Source organism: Phacochoerus africanus, chromosome 2 (genome assembly GCF_016906955.1).
Source record: "Phacochoerus africanus isolate WHEZ1 chromosome 2, ROS_Pafr_v1, whole genome shotgun sequence".
Classification (NCBI taxonomy): domain Eukaryota; kingdom Metazoa; phylum Chordata; class Mammalia; order Artiodactyla; family Suidae; genus Phacochoerus; species Phacochoerus africanus.
Genome location: NC_062545.1, coordinates 179,073,338 through 179,092,017, shown reverse-complemented (window position 1 = coordinate 179,092,017; position 18,680 = coordinate 179,073,338). Strand labels below are relative to the sequence as shown.

The 18,680-nt window shown below is 33.0% G+C and overlaps 1 protein-coding gene across 1 annotated transcript in view; it reads left to right on the top strand.

Annotated features, from left to right (window-relative positions):
• The window catches only part of MDGA2 (MAM domain containing glycosylphosphatidylinositol anchor 2), an 826,502-nt gene that overhangs the window by 727,667 nt on the left and 80,155 nt on the right, over window positions 1-18,680 (top strand). The window contains exon 10 of the mRNA XM_047767260.1: window positions 3,866-4,014. Within this exon, the coding sequence (XP_047623216.1) occupies window positions 3,866-4,014 (149 nt within the window). The remainder of the gene's footprint in view (window positions 1-3,865; window positions 4,015-18,680) is intronic.

Here is an 18,680-nt window from a genome sequence, read left to right as displayed (position 1 = left end):
AATGTAGTTTTAGGTCAGTCTAAAAAGATTTAAACTGTGACAATGTTGCATTAAAAATAAAAACTACAATATTAAAGAAAGTGGAATTGTGAAGGACATACTTGCTGGAAGGAGAAAAAAATGCCTGAAGGATTAAAAAAGAAAAAAATATGAATTATTTCCTTTTTTAACCAGCAGATGTCACGTCTGGTTGTCAGACCCTAAGACTATTATAAGAGTATTTCCTTAATATTACTATATGCTTCTTATAAAATGATTGTATTAAATATGATTGGCTCTGAAATCGGAGAACAAATTTGTGGGTTTTTTTTAACTTTTAAAATAGATTTCTCAAACAAAACCAGAAAGCATTTGTCCTTTATAAAGTTTATCTAAAAGAGGTTTAGTAAAAAGTGCTCTGAGATATAGCAAGCATATCTATATCTAACTATAACTGCTCAAAAGTATTTATCATTAATAATTTATTAATAATCAGTATTATTTATTCCGTATCTAAAAACTGTCTTTTGATTTTAATTCTAAGGTGGTAGAATTATTCAACTAAAGTAAAACTTTGTCAACACTCATTAATCATCATCAATTATATTCTGTGCCCAAATTTCTTTATATGTTATATGAGACTTCAGAATTCGTCATCTCTATTTCCTCTTCTAATCTAATATTTTATGAAAACAATTACAGATGATGTCACTCATATGTAATACAGAAGTAATGCAAACAATACATCAAAAAGCCTTTGTAATAACCTACAATTAATAAAAAGATAATAATGGAATTTTATGGTAAAATTTGACCTATTTGGAATATTTAAAAGAGGGTTAGATGGTAGCTTAATTTTTAACAAACTTGAAAATAGATTCTGATAAACAGATTCATATTATTCACAAGGTCATTAGGATTTTTTTAACTTCAGTATCAACCTGCTCAATAATTTGGAAAGTATTTATTTAAATAAACAATCAGTTCTAGGATTATGGCATGCAGCCAATTACTCCCCTGGCAGTCAACAAAAAGCAGGATTAGACTAAGGGTAATGGAAACATTAAGTGGAATTTATAAATAAGTATGCTTAAGACAATAGAAGTAATATAATAAACAATAGGCAGGTATTGCATATTACCCTATAGATTTGAGACAGTTTTATCTTAATGGCCTTTTTGTGGACAGTCACCCACACATCTCAACACTACTAAATATCTAATAGGTAATTAAATGAATACCTCTAGTGAAGGAAAAATCATAGACCATGTTCAGAAGGGGCTGGTAGAACACTTCAAATCAAAACATATACCCTTTTAATAGACACTCAATGGCATTTATCTTATTTCATAGATCTGTTAAAATTTAGTTGATTTTCTTTCTCTGTGAGAAAGTTTCAACTCCCACAAAGCCCGTATGTTGGTTTTTGAGAAATTGTTTTTCCTTTTCCATGCTAAATAGACTCTGGTTGTAACTTTATTCTCTCATTTCTATTTGAATACATCATTTGTTTTAAGAAAAAAAGTGATACTTAGAACTAAATCTAATACCCCATTGTCATTCCCCCTTGGCTAATAAACAAAAGCAAGCCCCTCTTTTTCCTGCTCCCCGCAAACATACATACATACATACATATGTACCTACATACATAAACAAACAAAATGAAAAACCAACCACTGAGGCTCTTCTATCAACTCAGTCTAGACATTAATTTCTTTTTTTTTTAGACATTAATTTCTAATGAAAATACTATAAATTGACACATTCTTAAACAGCTCATTACTTCATTTACAGGTTTTGGGTGCTTCTTTTTAACCAAACCCCCTAGGTGTTTATTTAGGCTACTATTCAGTGTTACTCCTCAATAACAGTTGGAAAAATTTAGTCTCAATACAAGTTGTCATTGATGCCTTTATTCAGTATATTGTAGTCCTCTCATCTAGACTTTGCTAAGTGTTGTCAACATGATTTTGTGCTAATAAGTAATTATTAGTTAGTAATAAGTAAAATTATCATGTGGGATCAGGGGAAAAAATGAATGTGATGGCTCTTTTCCAAAAATCTCCTTCTATGCAAGATTCTTTGTAAAAAATTGATAATCATTTAAACTGAATGAATATTCATAGAATATTTTTTAATGCACACAATGTTTATGTAGGAGATTTCCAAATGTTACTAAAATTTAGATACATAATTCAATGCATTTAATTTTACTAGTATACTTGTCAGAAATTAAATTTAGTTCATCTGACATTTTTTCCTGGCAAAACTCTTCAGGGGAAGAGAGGCCATCATTTTCATTCTTAGTGTTCAAAATCCATCCTTGAACTATCTGTAATAAATTTTTAGGAATCAACTCTTCTGCAGTCCCTAGATGATAGGTGACTAATGTAGGGAAAGTAAAACCAGCCAAGAAAAGTTCCTGCATACAGGATCCCAGGAGGAAAACCCCAGGAAGACATTTAATATTTAGTCCAATTTCAAATAAAAAGAAAAAGTATTGAATAACATAAAACTCATTAAATCATAATCCAGTAAAAATCGTGGATCTATTTGAAAAATCTGAGAAAATATAAGCAATCTCTAGCAAGACAGAGGCCACATCTCCTTATTCATTGTATTCGCAGTGCCTAGAACACTACTTGGCATTTAGTAGGTGCTCACTAAATATTGTTGATCTAGTAAATAAATGTGTTGGCAAAAAACAGAGGGCGTGAAAAAAAATCTATATTTCAGAAGATCAGGAAATTGACCTATAATTTCCAGTGGTCTGTGCACTTTTCAATTTGGCAATTAAAAGAAAAAAACATAGATGATTTACGTATTTAACATACACTATGTGTACTTCACCTATCTTTAAACTCTAGGTTAAATTGTCTTTGTTATTAACCAAAGTTCTCATGTTGCTAAGTTTTGTTTGGTTAATATCAATTTTATTGACCAAAGACACAGATTATATAAACACGGATTATTATATTCACTGATTTTTTGACAGAGTTGATCATTGCTTGCTGATGTAGTTTTTTATTATTTTTATTGATGTATAATTGATCTGTAATGCTATATTGTATAAATACGTATGATACTGTACTATACTTTGGGTGTACAACATAGTGATTCGATATTTATAGATTATACTCCATTTAAAGCTATTGTAAAATAATGGTTTATTTCCCTGTACTGTACAATATGTCCTTGTTGCTTATTTTGTACATAATATTTTGTGTCTCTTAATCCCATACCACTATCTCACACTTCTTTTCTCTTCTAGGATGCCACATTTTTCATTTTCCTTCCAATTCACTGGTTGTTCTGTCTCAGGCCTTTATTATCTTTTGCTGTATCTCTTAACCTTAGATTTCCCTCGTGGTCAGACCTTAGTCTTCTCTATCCACACACATTCCCATGGTGATCTCATCAGTCTCACGGCTTAAATTTAATATCTATCTATTGCTTATGGTTGGCAAGATTATATCTCCAACTCTGGCCTCTCCTCTATACCAGTATATCCCACTTGATATCTCCATTTAGATCATTTGAATTGTTCAAAAATAACTTTCTGATCTTCTCTCCCCAAATTTAATCTTCCCATAGCTTTTCATGTCAGTTGATGGAGACTCCCTTCTTCTAGTTGCTTAAGCCAAAAATCTTATAGTCATCATTGATTCTTCTCTTCCTCTCACTATGCTTATCCAACTAACCAGAAAATTCTCTTGCACCATTTCTTAAAATTCTCTAGAAATTAAGCAGATTTTAATCATACTACTTTTTAAATACAAGGATTACTTACAGAACACATAATAAAAGGAATAAAAGGGTCACAAAGTATAAGTATGTTCACCTGTAATAACCATCATTCAAATACGAGCACTCTTTCTGTTTTTAGGAAAAGCCTATGCTCCAGAATTCTATTATGATACCTACAATCCCGTGTGGCAGAACAGACACCGTGTTTATTCCTACAGTCTACAGTGGACTCAAATGAATCCTGATGCAGTAGATCGGATTGTTGCATACCGGTTGGGTATAAGGCAGGTGAGAAATTTAACTGTCTTTTGTGTGTGTGTATGTGTGTGTGTGTCTGTGTGTGTGATTCTCCATGAAGAGCTTGATGACTCTGATTTATTGATATAAAATCTTAATCATTTTGCATTAATTCCAGAATATATTTTTCTATATCATAGATATTACACTACTCAGAACTTATCCAAATTATTTACAAATCTTTGAAATTAATTTATGCATTTTTCACTATGACAGGAGGCACGTTGAGGTTAATTTTCTGAAATCCTCTAACATTAGATATGCTATAGAAATTACATGGTATAATTGCTGTTAAAGAAATTTATTTAAGATGTGCTCACACTTACCTAAACTGCATAATTCTTTATCTTCCTATCTGGTTTACTAAGCTACAATATATATTTACAAGCTATATATTTTAGGGCTGCACCCACAGCATGTGGAAGTTCCCAGGCTAGGGGTTGATTCAGAGCTGCAACTGCCAGCCTACGCTGCAGTCACAGCAATGCCAGATCTGAGCCACATCTGCAGTCTACACCACAGCTCACAGCAAAACTGGATCCTTAACCTGCTGACTGAGGCCAGGGATAGAACTTGCACCTTCACGGATACTAGTTGGGTTAATTACCTCTAAGCCACAATGGGAATTCTTTTGTTGTTGTTGCTGTTGTTGTTATTGTTGTTGCTATTTCTTGGGCCGCTCCCAAGGCATATGGAGGTTCCCAGGCTAGGGGTTGAATCGGAGCTGTAGCCACCGGCCTACGCCAGAGCCACAGCAACGCGGGATCCGAGCCGCGTCTGCAACCTACACCACAGGTCACGGCAACGCCGGATCGTTGACCCACTGAACAAGGGCAGGGACCGAACCCGCAACCTCATGGTTCCTAGTCGGATTCGTTAACCACTGTGCCACGACGGGAACTCCCCCACAATGGGAATTCTTATATTCTTATCCTAAGGGTTTCAAAGTATCTATAGGATTTTTAAAAGTTGATTTGTCTTAATAGAAATATTTTGGTAAAATGAGAAGAAACAGTGAAGTACAAAATTTTCCTAAGGGAGCTAAAGATTATAGATTATGTAAAAATATATCCATTTCAAATGAACCACTGTTAACCTTAGTTATCCTTTGTTGGTATAGATGATATTTTTAAATTTAAATGTAAGTCTTTACATTGTTTCCTGTTCCATTGTAAGGTCCATGGAGTGACATAACAACACATTTTTGAAGATGTATTTGTTTACCACCTATATTCTGTTAGCTCTCCCTCACTTCTTTGTATTATCCATTGATTTGTGAAATGTTTTGCACTTCTTATTTAAATCATAGAATAGCATTTTGAGTTTGGAGAGCAGAAAAGACAGAATTTGCTTGGAGAAAGATTGATCAACCAAAAACAATCCACCCAGTTTTACCATCATAAAACCAATACTTTGTTTTACAGTGTTAACAAACTTATAGTACAAGACTGTGTAAGGTGCATCATTAAAAGTAAGGTACATTGTGAGTTGAATATTCTTATCCTACATGTCTTATAATCTTAAAAAAATTGTTTATTATTGAGTACATCCAGCATTTGATAATCACTGTTTTCTTGTCTTTAAGTAGTCCTAGATCATGGACATGGCAGACAGCAGTGGAAATTTTCTCATTTTCATTCACTTCGATCGCTAAGTAAATCTCAGTAAATGCCAATGCCATATCAAAATCATTTGTTCTACTAGTTCTACTAGTTCTAATTTAATGATAATTTCTCTTGCTAGAGAACATAAAACAAAGAGGATGGGCACTCCTCTTCCCAGTTGATGGACATGTCTTCTTTTTCCTTTTTCTTTACTCAACACAGCTAATAGGTTTAGATAATTTCTATTTGGAGTATCTTAGCACATTTTTGACTTTAGTCACCTTGCATTCATTTCCAGGTCCTTGCTACATGATTTGGTTATTCACATTTATCTTTTATCACCTCTGTTTTCAAAAAGAAAAGAAAAGAAAACAAAACAAAACTAAGAACCTATCACCAAATTGCTACTTGTAAAACTAAATCATTTTCTTTAGGTGTCTTTTCCTTTTGTTTCTGCTTCTAGAGTGTTGTTTGCAACAATAGAGTGAATTTCACCATTAGTTTCCCACTTGCTTCCTCAGTTATACTTTCTTTGAGTGTCTGGGTAACTTCTCTTTCCTTCCTCGATCCTGAAATGCTTCCTGTTTCAAGTTTGCAGAATTAATTTACCCAACCCTACTGAGTATACCCTTCTTTTACTCTTTCGTTCTTCAAAATCTTTGTACCCCAAAGTCTCTGTTATGTATGCAAATCACTTACCGTGTAAATCAAATTTAACAGAACAGTTACCATCTGAGTCCTTCCCCTAGAACAGAGATTTTAGGAGTATTATACTTCCTCCTAAGAGGGCTCCAACTAATTCAAACCCTTCTTTCTTGTCCATATATTGTACTAGTTATTAATATACTACCTCTGTATTATTTTTTATTGTGATCACTATGCTATTTTCCAATGCAGTTTCTCTTCTTTCATCTTCCTTTCCTGACATAATCATCTCCTTTAAATTCCTGTCTTTTTTTCCTGATCGTAAAACTCATATATAACTCCCTGATATGCAGTGACACACATTTTCATTCACTGTGTTCATTCTTATGAACAAATCATTTAGGTAATTTCCCTTTACTCTACTACTTTAAAATGAGTTATGTGTGCATGCATGTATGTATATAAATTTCCCTTTCTGTGTTTTGCCAAAATTATGAATTCCAGGCCCATCTGGCTTCCAACAATTCCAGCCAGTCTAGCCTTATCATTTTTTAGCTATATAATGTTGAGAAGATTTCTAAACATACCTAAGTCTAGGCTCCTACATAGAAAGTTGAAGATAATGATAACTGTCAGGCAGTTGGAGTATGGAGTGAAATATGTCCCTCACTTATCCCACAGGCCAGGTTCCCTTGTGCAGGGCACTTCCTGTACAAACATCTGTGGAAATTCTTTCACTTACCTGTCAGTGTTCAGTAACATTTTTTTTTTTAAGTGCATCTTAGGAGCTTAACATATCTACTATTTTTATTTAAGTTTTATATAGTAAACTATATATCCTTGGCCTAAGTGTTATCCCAAGCTGTGATTTTCACAGAATAATTTCTAGACATTTTTTCACTATGTCTTATTCTTATTTCAAACCTATTGTGCTCCATAATATCCATTTTACTGATTCACATTTTTCTCTTCTACTTTGAGTCTTAGTTTAAAGCCTTCTTGATCAGATCAGTAAGTCTGCTGCTAACACTATTCTTTCCAAGTTTGTGAGATTCATGCTATCCACTAGAGGAAAACATATTTCTGGTGTTATAAACCATGGTCCAAAAAACACTTCTTTTTCTTACACAATTTCTGAAGATAACTCTTTACTTGCCTTAGCATTATTTTCTGGGCTTCTTTGTTCTTAAGATTTTCTTTTATATTTAGAAACAAGTATTTTTTTCTAGGGTGCTTTTTAAATATAATATTCTATTTTAATTGGTAATTTAACTCAGAAACTGTATCTTGCCATGGAAGAGAAACTTTGATGTATCTTTTGGGGATATCTCAATAAAAAGTAATGGCCTTTTGCTGTTCTGCCAATATGAACAGAAAGGCAATATTTGTATATATACTGTAAGAACAGAAAGAGCATGTATAAATGCCACTCTTCTCCCTATTACCATATTCTCAACCCTTCCATGAAAAATCTTAACATGCAAAATAGCCTCAATGGGCAACATTTCTTTTCAAGATCACCTTGTACTGCAAAGTTGAGGAGGACAAGGTGGAAGCATTCTAGATACAATGAAATTAATATATTTTAAAAAAAATCCTGTGTTTAATAATAGGGAAAAAGGCATTAAGTAAAATAAGGTTATTTTTCTATCTTATTAAATTGAAATTTCTACTTCCTCAGGTATGTATATTTGGATATCAACATTGTTTTCAGACACAGATACCAGCATTTTAAAAAAATCACTCTTGAATTCTGAACTGATGGACATTGTAATGAAGATTTTATATGACATGTTTATATGACCTTTTTTCACATCCTAAGCTACCTCAGAATCTCAAATCAATGATTTTTAATGTAATCAATATAATTTGGATAACAATTAAATTAATGATGTTAGATATGTAAACTAAGCAACATGAATTTAAAACATAGATTTTATTCTCTAATAATTAGTTATATGTGTCTTTGATTTTGAGAGCAATCAAGGGATTATTAATTTATGTTACGTATTTTATAATTTTAAAATCATTATTTTCCTCAATATTTTTATTTTGAGCCTATATATCTAAACTTCTTCTATCCATAAAATACCTAGATTATCTAAAGTACTTCCCATTTTAATATCAAACATGGCCTTAATTATGCAAAATTTTCTGATTTAAGTCTGAAAAGTAAGTTTGATCCTTTAAGACTAATGGCAAATTCAGTTCTAAAGAGCCCAGCTTTATTTTTAATCCAGAAACTGTTAGAAACCTTACTACCTACTCTTAAATTAAGCAAGATTATAAAATCACCATTATGTTATTAAACCCCTAGCTGGATGGGCTTGGTAAACTGAAGCCAGCATTTCTCTAACTTTCTGGTAAAATTAGCTGACTCTTTTGGTTAAAGTGTATAACCTGTATTTAAGTATAATGAAGAAAACTGTCTCTGAATTTGAGTTTTGGCTTATATACTTTTATTAAAAGTTGCTTCAATGTACCTATAAAAAAGCATTGGCATTCTTGAATCAATGCTTTAAAAAACTTAAAAAAAGAACAGATATATCATGTGAGGTTAAAAAAATTAACATGTAGAAAACAAACTTTTATCAAAATCTTAATGTCCTCAAGTTATACTTTTTAGGCTCAACTAAGCAATTGTTTAATGTCCTTAGACAGCTATTAGCCTCCCAATTATTTGCTTCATTTGTTGCTTAACAGGAAAGAGAAAAAGGTTATTTGAATGTCTGCTTTCCTTAGTATCTAAGGAATTAAGAAACAAGCACAATTATTTCTAAGTTACCTTAATATAACAAACAACAAACATCATTTGACTCCATTTAACACACACTGTGAGTTCTAATAGTAAAGGATTTTAGGCTTATATACAGTTTCCTTTTTATACTCTGCCTAAGAGACACACATGAATCTGATTTTTTGACTTGTCTTTGGAAAGTAGGATATTTTATTGAATAATATACCTGAATTTCCCCTGTTCCAGTCTTCCTAAATCATATATTAAAATGTTTAGAATTATCATATACATATGCTTACCTAGTCACTTAAAATTTCAGTGAAGTAATCATTTAGTAATTACCAGGATTTCTTTTAAAGTGTTGTCCTTGGTGTCTTGTTAATATAAGTGCTATAATTGGAACTTGTACAAAATGCCACAGGAACATTTTTCAGAGTAGTTAGTATACGATCAAAAGAGATTTGTTAATTTTAATAGGATTTTAATTTATTTTATTGAAGTGTAGTTGATTTATAGATCCAGCTCAGGTCACTGTTGTGGCACAAATTTGATCCCTGGCTCAGGAACTTCCACATGCCTTGGGCATGGCCAAAAAAAATAAATAAATAAATAAAATAAAAAAACAAATGTATAGTTGATTTACAATGCTGTGTTAATTTCTTTTGTACAACAAACTGATTCAGTTATATATATATATAACACAGATATATGTTGGCTCACAGATGCAAGCCATGTCTGTGAGCTACACCATGGCTCATGCCAATGCCAGATCCTTAACCCACTGAGTGAGGCTGGGATCGAACCTGTATCCTCATGGATACTTGTCGGATTCATTTTCATTGAGCCACGATGGGAAATCCCATATATATATATTCATATTATTTTCCAATATGGTTTGTCACAGGAAATGGAACATAGTTCCTTGTGCTATACAGTAGGACCTTGTTTATCCATCCTATGTATAGTAGTTTGCATCTGCTAATCCCAAACTCTCAATACTTCTCTCACCCTTAACAACCACAAGTCTGTTCTCTATATCTGTGAATCTGTTTTTGTTTCATAGATATGTTGATATGTGTCATATTTTACATTCTACATATATAAGTGATAGCATATGGTATTTCTCTTTCTCTTTTCTGACTTATTTGTTTGGTATAGTAATTCCTAGGTCCATCTGTGTTGCTGCAGATGACATTATTTCATTCTTTTTGATGGTTGAGTTATATGTCACACCTTATTTATGTATTCATCTGTCATTGGACGTTTAGGTAGTTTCCATGTCTTGGCTATTGTAAACACTGCTACTATGAACATAAGGGTGCAAGTATCTTTTTAAATTATAGTTTTGTCTGGGCATATCCCCAGGAGTGGGATTGCTGGATCATGTGGCTACTTTATTTTTTACTTTTTTGAGGGACTTTCATACTGTTCTCCACAGTGGTTGCATCAATTTACATCCCCACTGACAGTCCAAAAGTTTTCCTTTTCACTTCACCCTCTCCAGCATTTGATATTTGTAGACTTTTTAATGATAGCCTTTCTGACTGGTAGGTAAATTTGATTAGGTCCCATTTGTTTATTTTTGTTTTTATTTCTATTCTATTCTTGGGTCAGGTGACTGACCTAAGAAAACATTGGTATGATTGATGTCAGAGAATGTTTTGCCTATGATCTCTTCTATGAGGTTTATGGTGTCATATCTTACGTGTAAGTCCTTAAGCTCTTTTGAGTTTATTTCTTGTGCATGATTTGAAGGTATGTTCTAATTTCATTGATTTATATGTGGCTGTCCAACTTTCCCAGCACCACTTGCTGAAGAGATTTTTTTCCCATTTTATACTCTTGCCTCCTTTGTCGAAGATTAATTGGCCATAAGTGTGTGGGGTTTGTTTCCTGGGCTCTGCTCTGTTCCATTGATCTGTATGCCTGTTTTTGTGCTGATACCCCACTGTAGTTGTATAGTATTGTCTGAGGTCTTGAAGGGTTATGCATCCTGCTTTGTTCTTTTTCCTCAAGATTGCTTTGGAAATTCTGGGTCTTCTATGGTTCCATATAAATTTTTGAATTATTTGTTCTAGTTCTGTGAAAAATGTCATGAGTAATTTGATAGGGATCACACTAAATCAGTAGAATGCTTTGAGTAGTATTGCTATTTAAACAAAGTTACTTTTTCAGTCCAAGAGCATGGGATATTTTTCCCTAGTTTTTATAGGCTTATACTTCAATTTTCTTCATAAATAGTTGTTGCTAATAATGACTAATCAAGAAATCAGTAATCACAAATTCACTTTTTGGTATAATTGTTTATTAGATTAATTTATTATAAATTTCATTTTGGTCTTATACATGTGACTATAATGACTGAACTATGTTTATTTTTCCTTCTATTTAAAACATTTTTATTTTATTAAAAAATCCATTGTTATCATTGTTTATTAAGGGCCTAATGTAATAGATCAGAGTAATTAAAATTTATATATTTATTGTATACATAAATGACCTATGCATGTTAATTATGGTTATTAATACAGCTATGTGTCTAATTTAGTGTATTGATAGAAGACATGGAAAAATTTGCAACATGCAGTATAATTTTTATACTTTAACATCTCGTATGAAATTAGTTTCTATAATATAGTCTACAGATGCTGAAGGAAAATTGTAGAATAAGATAAAAGTGGAGTTCCCATCATGGCGCAACAGAAACAAATCCGACCAGGAACCATGAGGTTGCGAGTTCGATCCCTGGCCTCACTCAGTGGGTCAAGGATCCGGCATTGCTGTGAGCTGTGGTGTAGGCCGGAGGCTGTAGCTCCGATTAGACCCCTAGTCTGCGAACCTCCACATGCCATGGGTTTGGCCCTAAAAAGCAAAAAAAAAAAAAAAAGATACAAGTGAAATTAGAATAATTCACATGTTTGACTTAAGCCAATTGGACAGATTTTGTTGAAAGAGATGTTTGGAGGGACCCATGTGACAAAAGGCATTTAATGCCAACTCCAGGGAAATCTGTGGAGAATTGATGGATAATCTGAATTTATTGTACATTCTTAAATCATGAATAAAAATGACATATCCTGTGGATATATTAACCTGATCATTATCATACATAGTACACTGAATGACATTACAAAGAAGCAGAGGCCACAGTTAGGCATGTTTGAAATGTCTAAGTAAGATCTAAATTTGAGTACTGAAGAGGGAAAGGAAGAAAAAATGAGTTAAGAAAATGTTGTCGGAGTTCCCATCATGGCTCACTGGTTAACGAATCTGACTTGCGTACATGAGGATGCAGGTTTGATCCCTGGCCTCTCAGCGGGTTAAGGATCCAGCATTGCTGTGAGCTGTGGTATAGGTTGCAGATGTGGCTTGGATTCTGCACTGCTGTGTCTGTGGCTGGCAGCTGCAGTTCTGGTTTGCCCCCTACCCTGGGAACCTCCATAAGCCACACGTGTGGCCCTAAAAAGGAAAGAAAAGCAAGGAAATGTTGAAAGGGAAAGAATTTGAATATTGTTTTAATTTTGAGAAACAGTTTTTAAAAGCTTAGTAACCTAATGTTCTCTGCCATTTACTTCAGTTTCCTAGTGAATGTTCAGGAAGTTATCAAATATATAGATGATGAAGAAAGCAAGGGTATCAGAGAAGTATAGAGAATCCATTTCGCAAAGGGTCTCTTTGGTTCTGGAAAAGAAATAAGCCAGTTGGTAAAAAGTGATATTATCTCCATCTTCCAAATGAAGGATACTGCGCATCTTCTTTATTTCTATAAACGCTAATGTCACAAAGTATCTATTAAGAGGAATAAATGTGATAAATTTAAAAGATGTGCATAAGCTAAGGGCCGTTGATATAGAAGGCTTTATGAAAGAAGGGTACTTTGTCTAGGAAAAATTCAAGTACTTTTCTGAGGAGTTTTTCTGAGTCTATGACCCTTTGTATAGATTTCATTCTGTGTGGTAATACTTCTAGGAGAAACTAGTTTTAAGATTTCCTTTCTTCACCCTGAATGTAGTGGAACATGAGTAACCTCAGAGAATTTTGGAATGAAAATTATTAAATTATTGCCAGAAATAAGACATTGAATCAAAGTTTGCAAGTATGCTCATATTTTCAAATTGGACTTGAGTTGATGAGATAGATATAAAACAAACAATGGTACCCTTGTTAGAAATATATTACTCGAATTTGAGCGAACACCTCTCCTGGAATGTGTAAATTTATAGGTCAGAAGTATCGGACACGAGAACTGAAGCTAGCAAAAATGTAGACATAAGGAGTTCCCTTGTGGAGCAGTGGTTAACGAATCCGATTGGGAACCATGAGGTTGCGGGTTCAATCCCTGCCCTTGCTCAGTGGGTTAAGGATCTGGCATTGCCGTGAGCTGTGGTGTGGGTAGCAGACGCGGCTCGTGGCTCTGGCGTAGGCCAGTGGCTACAGCTCTGATTCGACCCCTAGCCTGGGAACCTCCATATGCCGCAGGAGCGGCCTAGAAAAGGCAAAAAGACCAAAAAAAAATGTAGACATAAATTTACTGTGTGAAGACAATGATAGAAGGTCTGGTGAAAAGAATTTGGAGGTAGAAAAATCTGCCAATGTCATGGAAACTAGGGGAAAGATGTGTATGTGTGTGTATGTATTGGGGAGCAGGTGTACTGGTACTTGCGATCAAAATTTTTAAAGTTTAAAAAGCCCTAAATTTTTAAAATACCTGATACTGACAAATAAGTGTTGCTTTTTTAAGGTGATTAATTTAAGAAGGGAATAGGAAAAGATTGATTGCAGATACGTTTAATATTATTCCAAGGTCAACTGATTATAAATTTGATTAAATTGACCTAAGCCAATTCTGGCTGTTGACTTAAATCAAAAATTTATTAGGAAGAGAAGACTGATATATTTTCTTGGATGAAAGGACAATTTGTGTGAGTTTCCATTGTGGCACAGTGGAAATCCATCTAGTATCCATGAGGGTGCGGGTTTGATCCCTGGCATGTGTCAGTGGTTGGGATCTGGCATTGCCATCAACAGTGGTTTAGGTGGCAGACACGGATTGGATCCCTGTGTTGCTGTGGCTATAGCTCGGATTCGACCCTAGCCTGGGAACTTCCATATGCTGCAGATGGCCCTAAAAAGAAAAAAAAAAGAACAATTCTTAAATGTCTAAATTGTATCTTTTACAGTCTATAAATATATGGTTATTATGGATTCCAAGTCTTTGATCCAACCAAGAAAACTATCCAGTGGAGCAATATGATCAAAACTTGAAATAAAGAATAAAGTTGGGATTCACAGTCATTTTCTTTTTTTCTTATTTCTCTGGTAGTAATTCCCTGTTGAAATTTTCTACCTCTTTTTATATTAACTTTAGTTTCTATTTGTATTTTAATTTAATTTATATACATCTATATTTATAAATTTATGTGCACATATTTGAATATTATATTGTATTCCTTTCATCTCTCCTATATTGGAGGATATATCTGATTTTCCACCCAGAATGTGTATATATAATTTATAGATGGCTTTTTTGTTTCCTGAAATTTTCCCTCAATTTCTAATTTTATTAATTGTTCAGTTATGGTATGATATCAATACCTGTTTTCACTTTTATGGTCAATGAATAAAACAAATATTTGGTTTCAGAAGAAATAAAAATATAAAATAGGAAAATATTTCAGTATAATATTAAATATCAAAAAATTTTGTAAAATTGGTATTACCACTCTTATTTAGATGCAGAAATAATCTTACAGAAGTTAACCTATATACCCATGTTCTGACAAGAGGTCATTGGGGGACTAGATTAACCTTATTTGTTTAATTCTAAAAGTTCTTTATTCTTACTTTTACACTTTACTGCTACAAAACTGGATATAATTATATGAATTATTAGAACATATTGAGAGATGGGGTTTGGTTGGATATGAGATTAGGTAGGCAGCCCATGCTCAATCATGAAAGGCTGTGTGTGTCCTCTCACCTCTTGCTGCTCCCTCTCCAGACAAATAAAATGTTTATAAATTTAAAATGCCAATACAAGAACATGGATTTGCTTTGCCTTAAATAAATGAGACTAAACAAAATGAGATAGCTTTTATTTTAAAACATTACTTGATCTGTATATTTCAAGTCAATGTCTAAATATCATTAATAAGAAAAAATTACTTAATGTAATCAACAAAGTATGTATTAGGTTCAGATTATATATAAAATACTTTGTTAAGCATTTAAGTTGCCAAAGGGGCAAGGATGGGTGGGTGGAAGATAGTTCTTATCCTTGGAAAGATTAAAACAGACAAGGAGATAGACAACCAAGCAGGCAATTACAATAGAGTTTAAGTATGATAATGGGTGTGGGTAGACAGTATTGTGGGAAAGCGTTGAGGGGAAACTACTGTAACTTTGGGAGGTGAGGAATGCTGATAGAAGTACTAGAAGATTGATAGCAGAGGAGTGAATAGAAGTTACCCAGATCAAGGGACTTGAGTGGAATTAACAGGTGCCTAGATATAGAGCCAGCTTGATAATTTTGGAGAACTGAAAATAGTGCAGTATATCTGGCCCTCTCCTAAATAGTAGTTCAGGAGAGAAGGAAGAGATCAGACTGGAGGTATGAGGGACCAAAAGCATGAAGGGGCATATGAGTTAGTCCAAGGAAACTGGACTTGAAGGAAAAAAATAAATAAATAAATTGGACTTTACCTTGAGGAAAGTGAGAAGACACATAAAGAGCCAAAACAGAGGAGTGAAATAATCACTATTGTGGTACAAAATAGGGGACATCATAGAATCGAGGTGTTGTTTTATTTTAAGGAAAATATAATGATCTGAATCAGTGCTGTGTCATTGGTAATTGGAGGAAAGTTTATGTGGAAAAATCAGAAGGATTAGATGATTAAGTGTAGGCTGGAGGGAAGAAGGGCGCAAGACAGAGATGAAAATGTTTATTATTTATGTGCATTTTATCTTTAGAAGATCTTATATCACAACATGTTAATATTTGTTTTCTCATTTTTGTATATTAGGAAAATGTTCTTAAATGTGATGATTTAAGAGAAAAATGAACTGTTACGGAAATGAATATTGAAGCACATATTTAATGGAATATTTTCAAGGAAATGTAAAATGATAAAATTTTAAAACAAAATCTGAAGGAAGCTTCACATTATAATGTAAAACAACTTTAATGTGCCAATATATGTATGCAACATTTTTTAATGTTCTAAAAGACACCAAGCTGAAATTTATTCTCAGAGATCCATGGCTTAGCAAAGTGACACAAAAAATTCATAGGAAGTGTTCTTATAATTAACTAGAAACTTCCTTGCTTTGAGAAGATAATTTGAAATATATGTTTTTATACTTTGATATAAGATAATGCAAAAAAAGTTCCTGAATTTAACAACAACCAAAAATAAAAGACCCTGGAAGAATTTTTGATAAGAATCATTTCACTTAACACTTAATTTGTTTTTTTTTTCCTATATATTGGGTTCCTGTGTAATTTTTGTATTATCCTTTCCTTGGGTGTCCTAGCATCCTGCAAATATTGGTGTACTAGGTTAAGTACTTCTATGTATATATTAATACAAAACAATTGTTATAATATCCATTGTTTTTCAGAAAAAGAACATGTTGTAGCATACAGCAGCTTTTAAAATCCTTCTACTAGAGGGAGCACCTATCATTTCTGTTCATATTTCCTTGAGCAAAGTAAACCCTAAGGCCAAATAGGGCAAACAAGTGTTATCCTCATGTACATGCAAAAAGTAAAAGAACCAAATACTTGTGAAGAGCTCAAATTACTACTCAGATCTGCCTTTCTGGTTATCATTATATTAATAATACCACTTGATTTTATGCTGAAAATATAACCTAAGAAAGATCTACTGCTAAAATACTAAAAATAAAATGAGTAAAGATTCACTTATGAAGTTGTACCACACCATTAATTTCAAATAATGAAAGTATAAAGAATTCAAAAGGAGCTTGTTATAACTTTCGAGTGCCTGAGTCAATAAATAAAAAATGAAATAAATTCCCTTATACATATATATATATGAACTATGTAAAAGAACAATTAATCCTATAAATAATTCAAAGCCTTTATGTTATTTAATTATCATGTTGTAATTAAATGTTACATATTGTTATATGTACACAGAATAAGAAGTAAACAGGACAGGAAATTCATGATCTTATGGACTTTATATTCTAGTAGAGAGCAGTCCAAAAATATATAATTAAATAATAATAATATAACAAATAAATAAAATATTATAAGAAAGTGATTAATGCCATGCAATACGTAAAGCAGAGTTAGAGGAAAACTGGTATCAGTAAAATTCATTCTATATTCAGAGAATCTCCTGAAAACATGAGAAGATAACAGAAGTCTTATCTTTACTTTTTTCACATGTTCATCATTTTGAAACAATTTACAAACCATGTTTGTAAGAAGTGAACTTAGTTCAGTCCAGGGGAAAGAAGTAATCTAACTTTGAATAATCAAGTACATTAGCTAAAATGAAACATTATTAATAACTTTTCTCACATTCCCTTCCTTTGCCATTTTAGTTATTCTTAAAAACTAAATGAGGTAAGTTAAATGACCCCAAAATTCCATAGCTGCATTCATAACATAATCCTTACATGTTCAGGAATAAGAGAACAAATCTGAGTTGGAATATAGTTTAACTCTACATATTTTGAAAATATATTTTGACTGGTCAGACCCATTGGCAGTTTGCAAATACAGATCATGTACCTAAGAACAAATTGCCAGCTAAGAGGACCATTTGAGGTTCTAAGAGGCATTGTGAGGACAAGAAGTCTTACTTTCAAAAGGGTTGAGTCTAAAAATGCTTCAATCTTAACTGTATTTCCTTGCTTATTTAAGTGATTACTTCGAATTTTGTATTCCAAAGATCACAGTTAACTTAATTGGGATAAAATGATCCTAAATAGCTCCCCTGCAAAAAAATGACCCAAGGTTAGAGTATCAAGATGCTAAGACACAAGTGACAAACACTGCCCAATGCAGTAAGCATAATACCAAGAAATCAAGAACTGGTATCCTAGCTAATCCTCCACCTCAAGATAGCTCTATCTACTGCAGACGCCTCTCTTTTTTGTTTGTTTGTTTTTGTTTGTTTGTTTGGTAAACTTTAGCTTCTGAATTTCTGGATGAGATCTTATGTACTCTGGATTTTTTAGCTTATATTTTATAATAAGCACCAGGAATAGTAATGTTAAGAGCCATATTGATTTTGTTACTAACAACTGGTTTGATGATATATGTGGCTTTGTTATGATGATATGTATGGAGGTTGTTTGTGGGACATTATATAAATTGTGGGACATTATATCAATAATGTTGCTTGGAATTCTACTTGTTGCCTTTAAATTGGTACCACGTACTCTCCAGCTAAGGACTGAGATATGTCTCCCACTCTGAACTAATAAGAAAACAGAAACAGCCCTAACAATATACTCAGGAAAATTTTCTTACCTTGTAGAAGTTTTCTTTTTATTTGGGAAGAAATCCTGTCCACAAATAAACAGCTATTTCAGGCAGTGAAAAAAAAATGTTTTGAGGGTAAAACGTAGCAAGATCATGGAGTGAAGAGGGTTACTGGTACTATATGACACAGTGTGGTCAGGGACCCTTT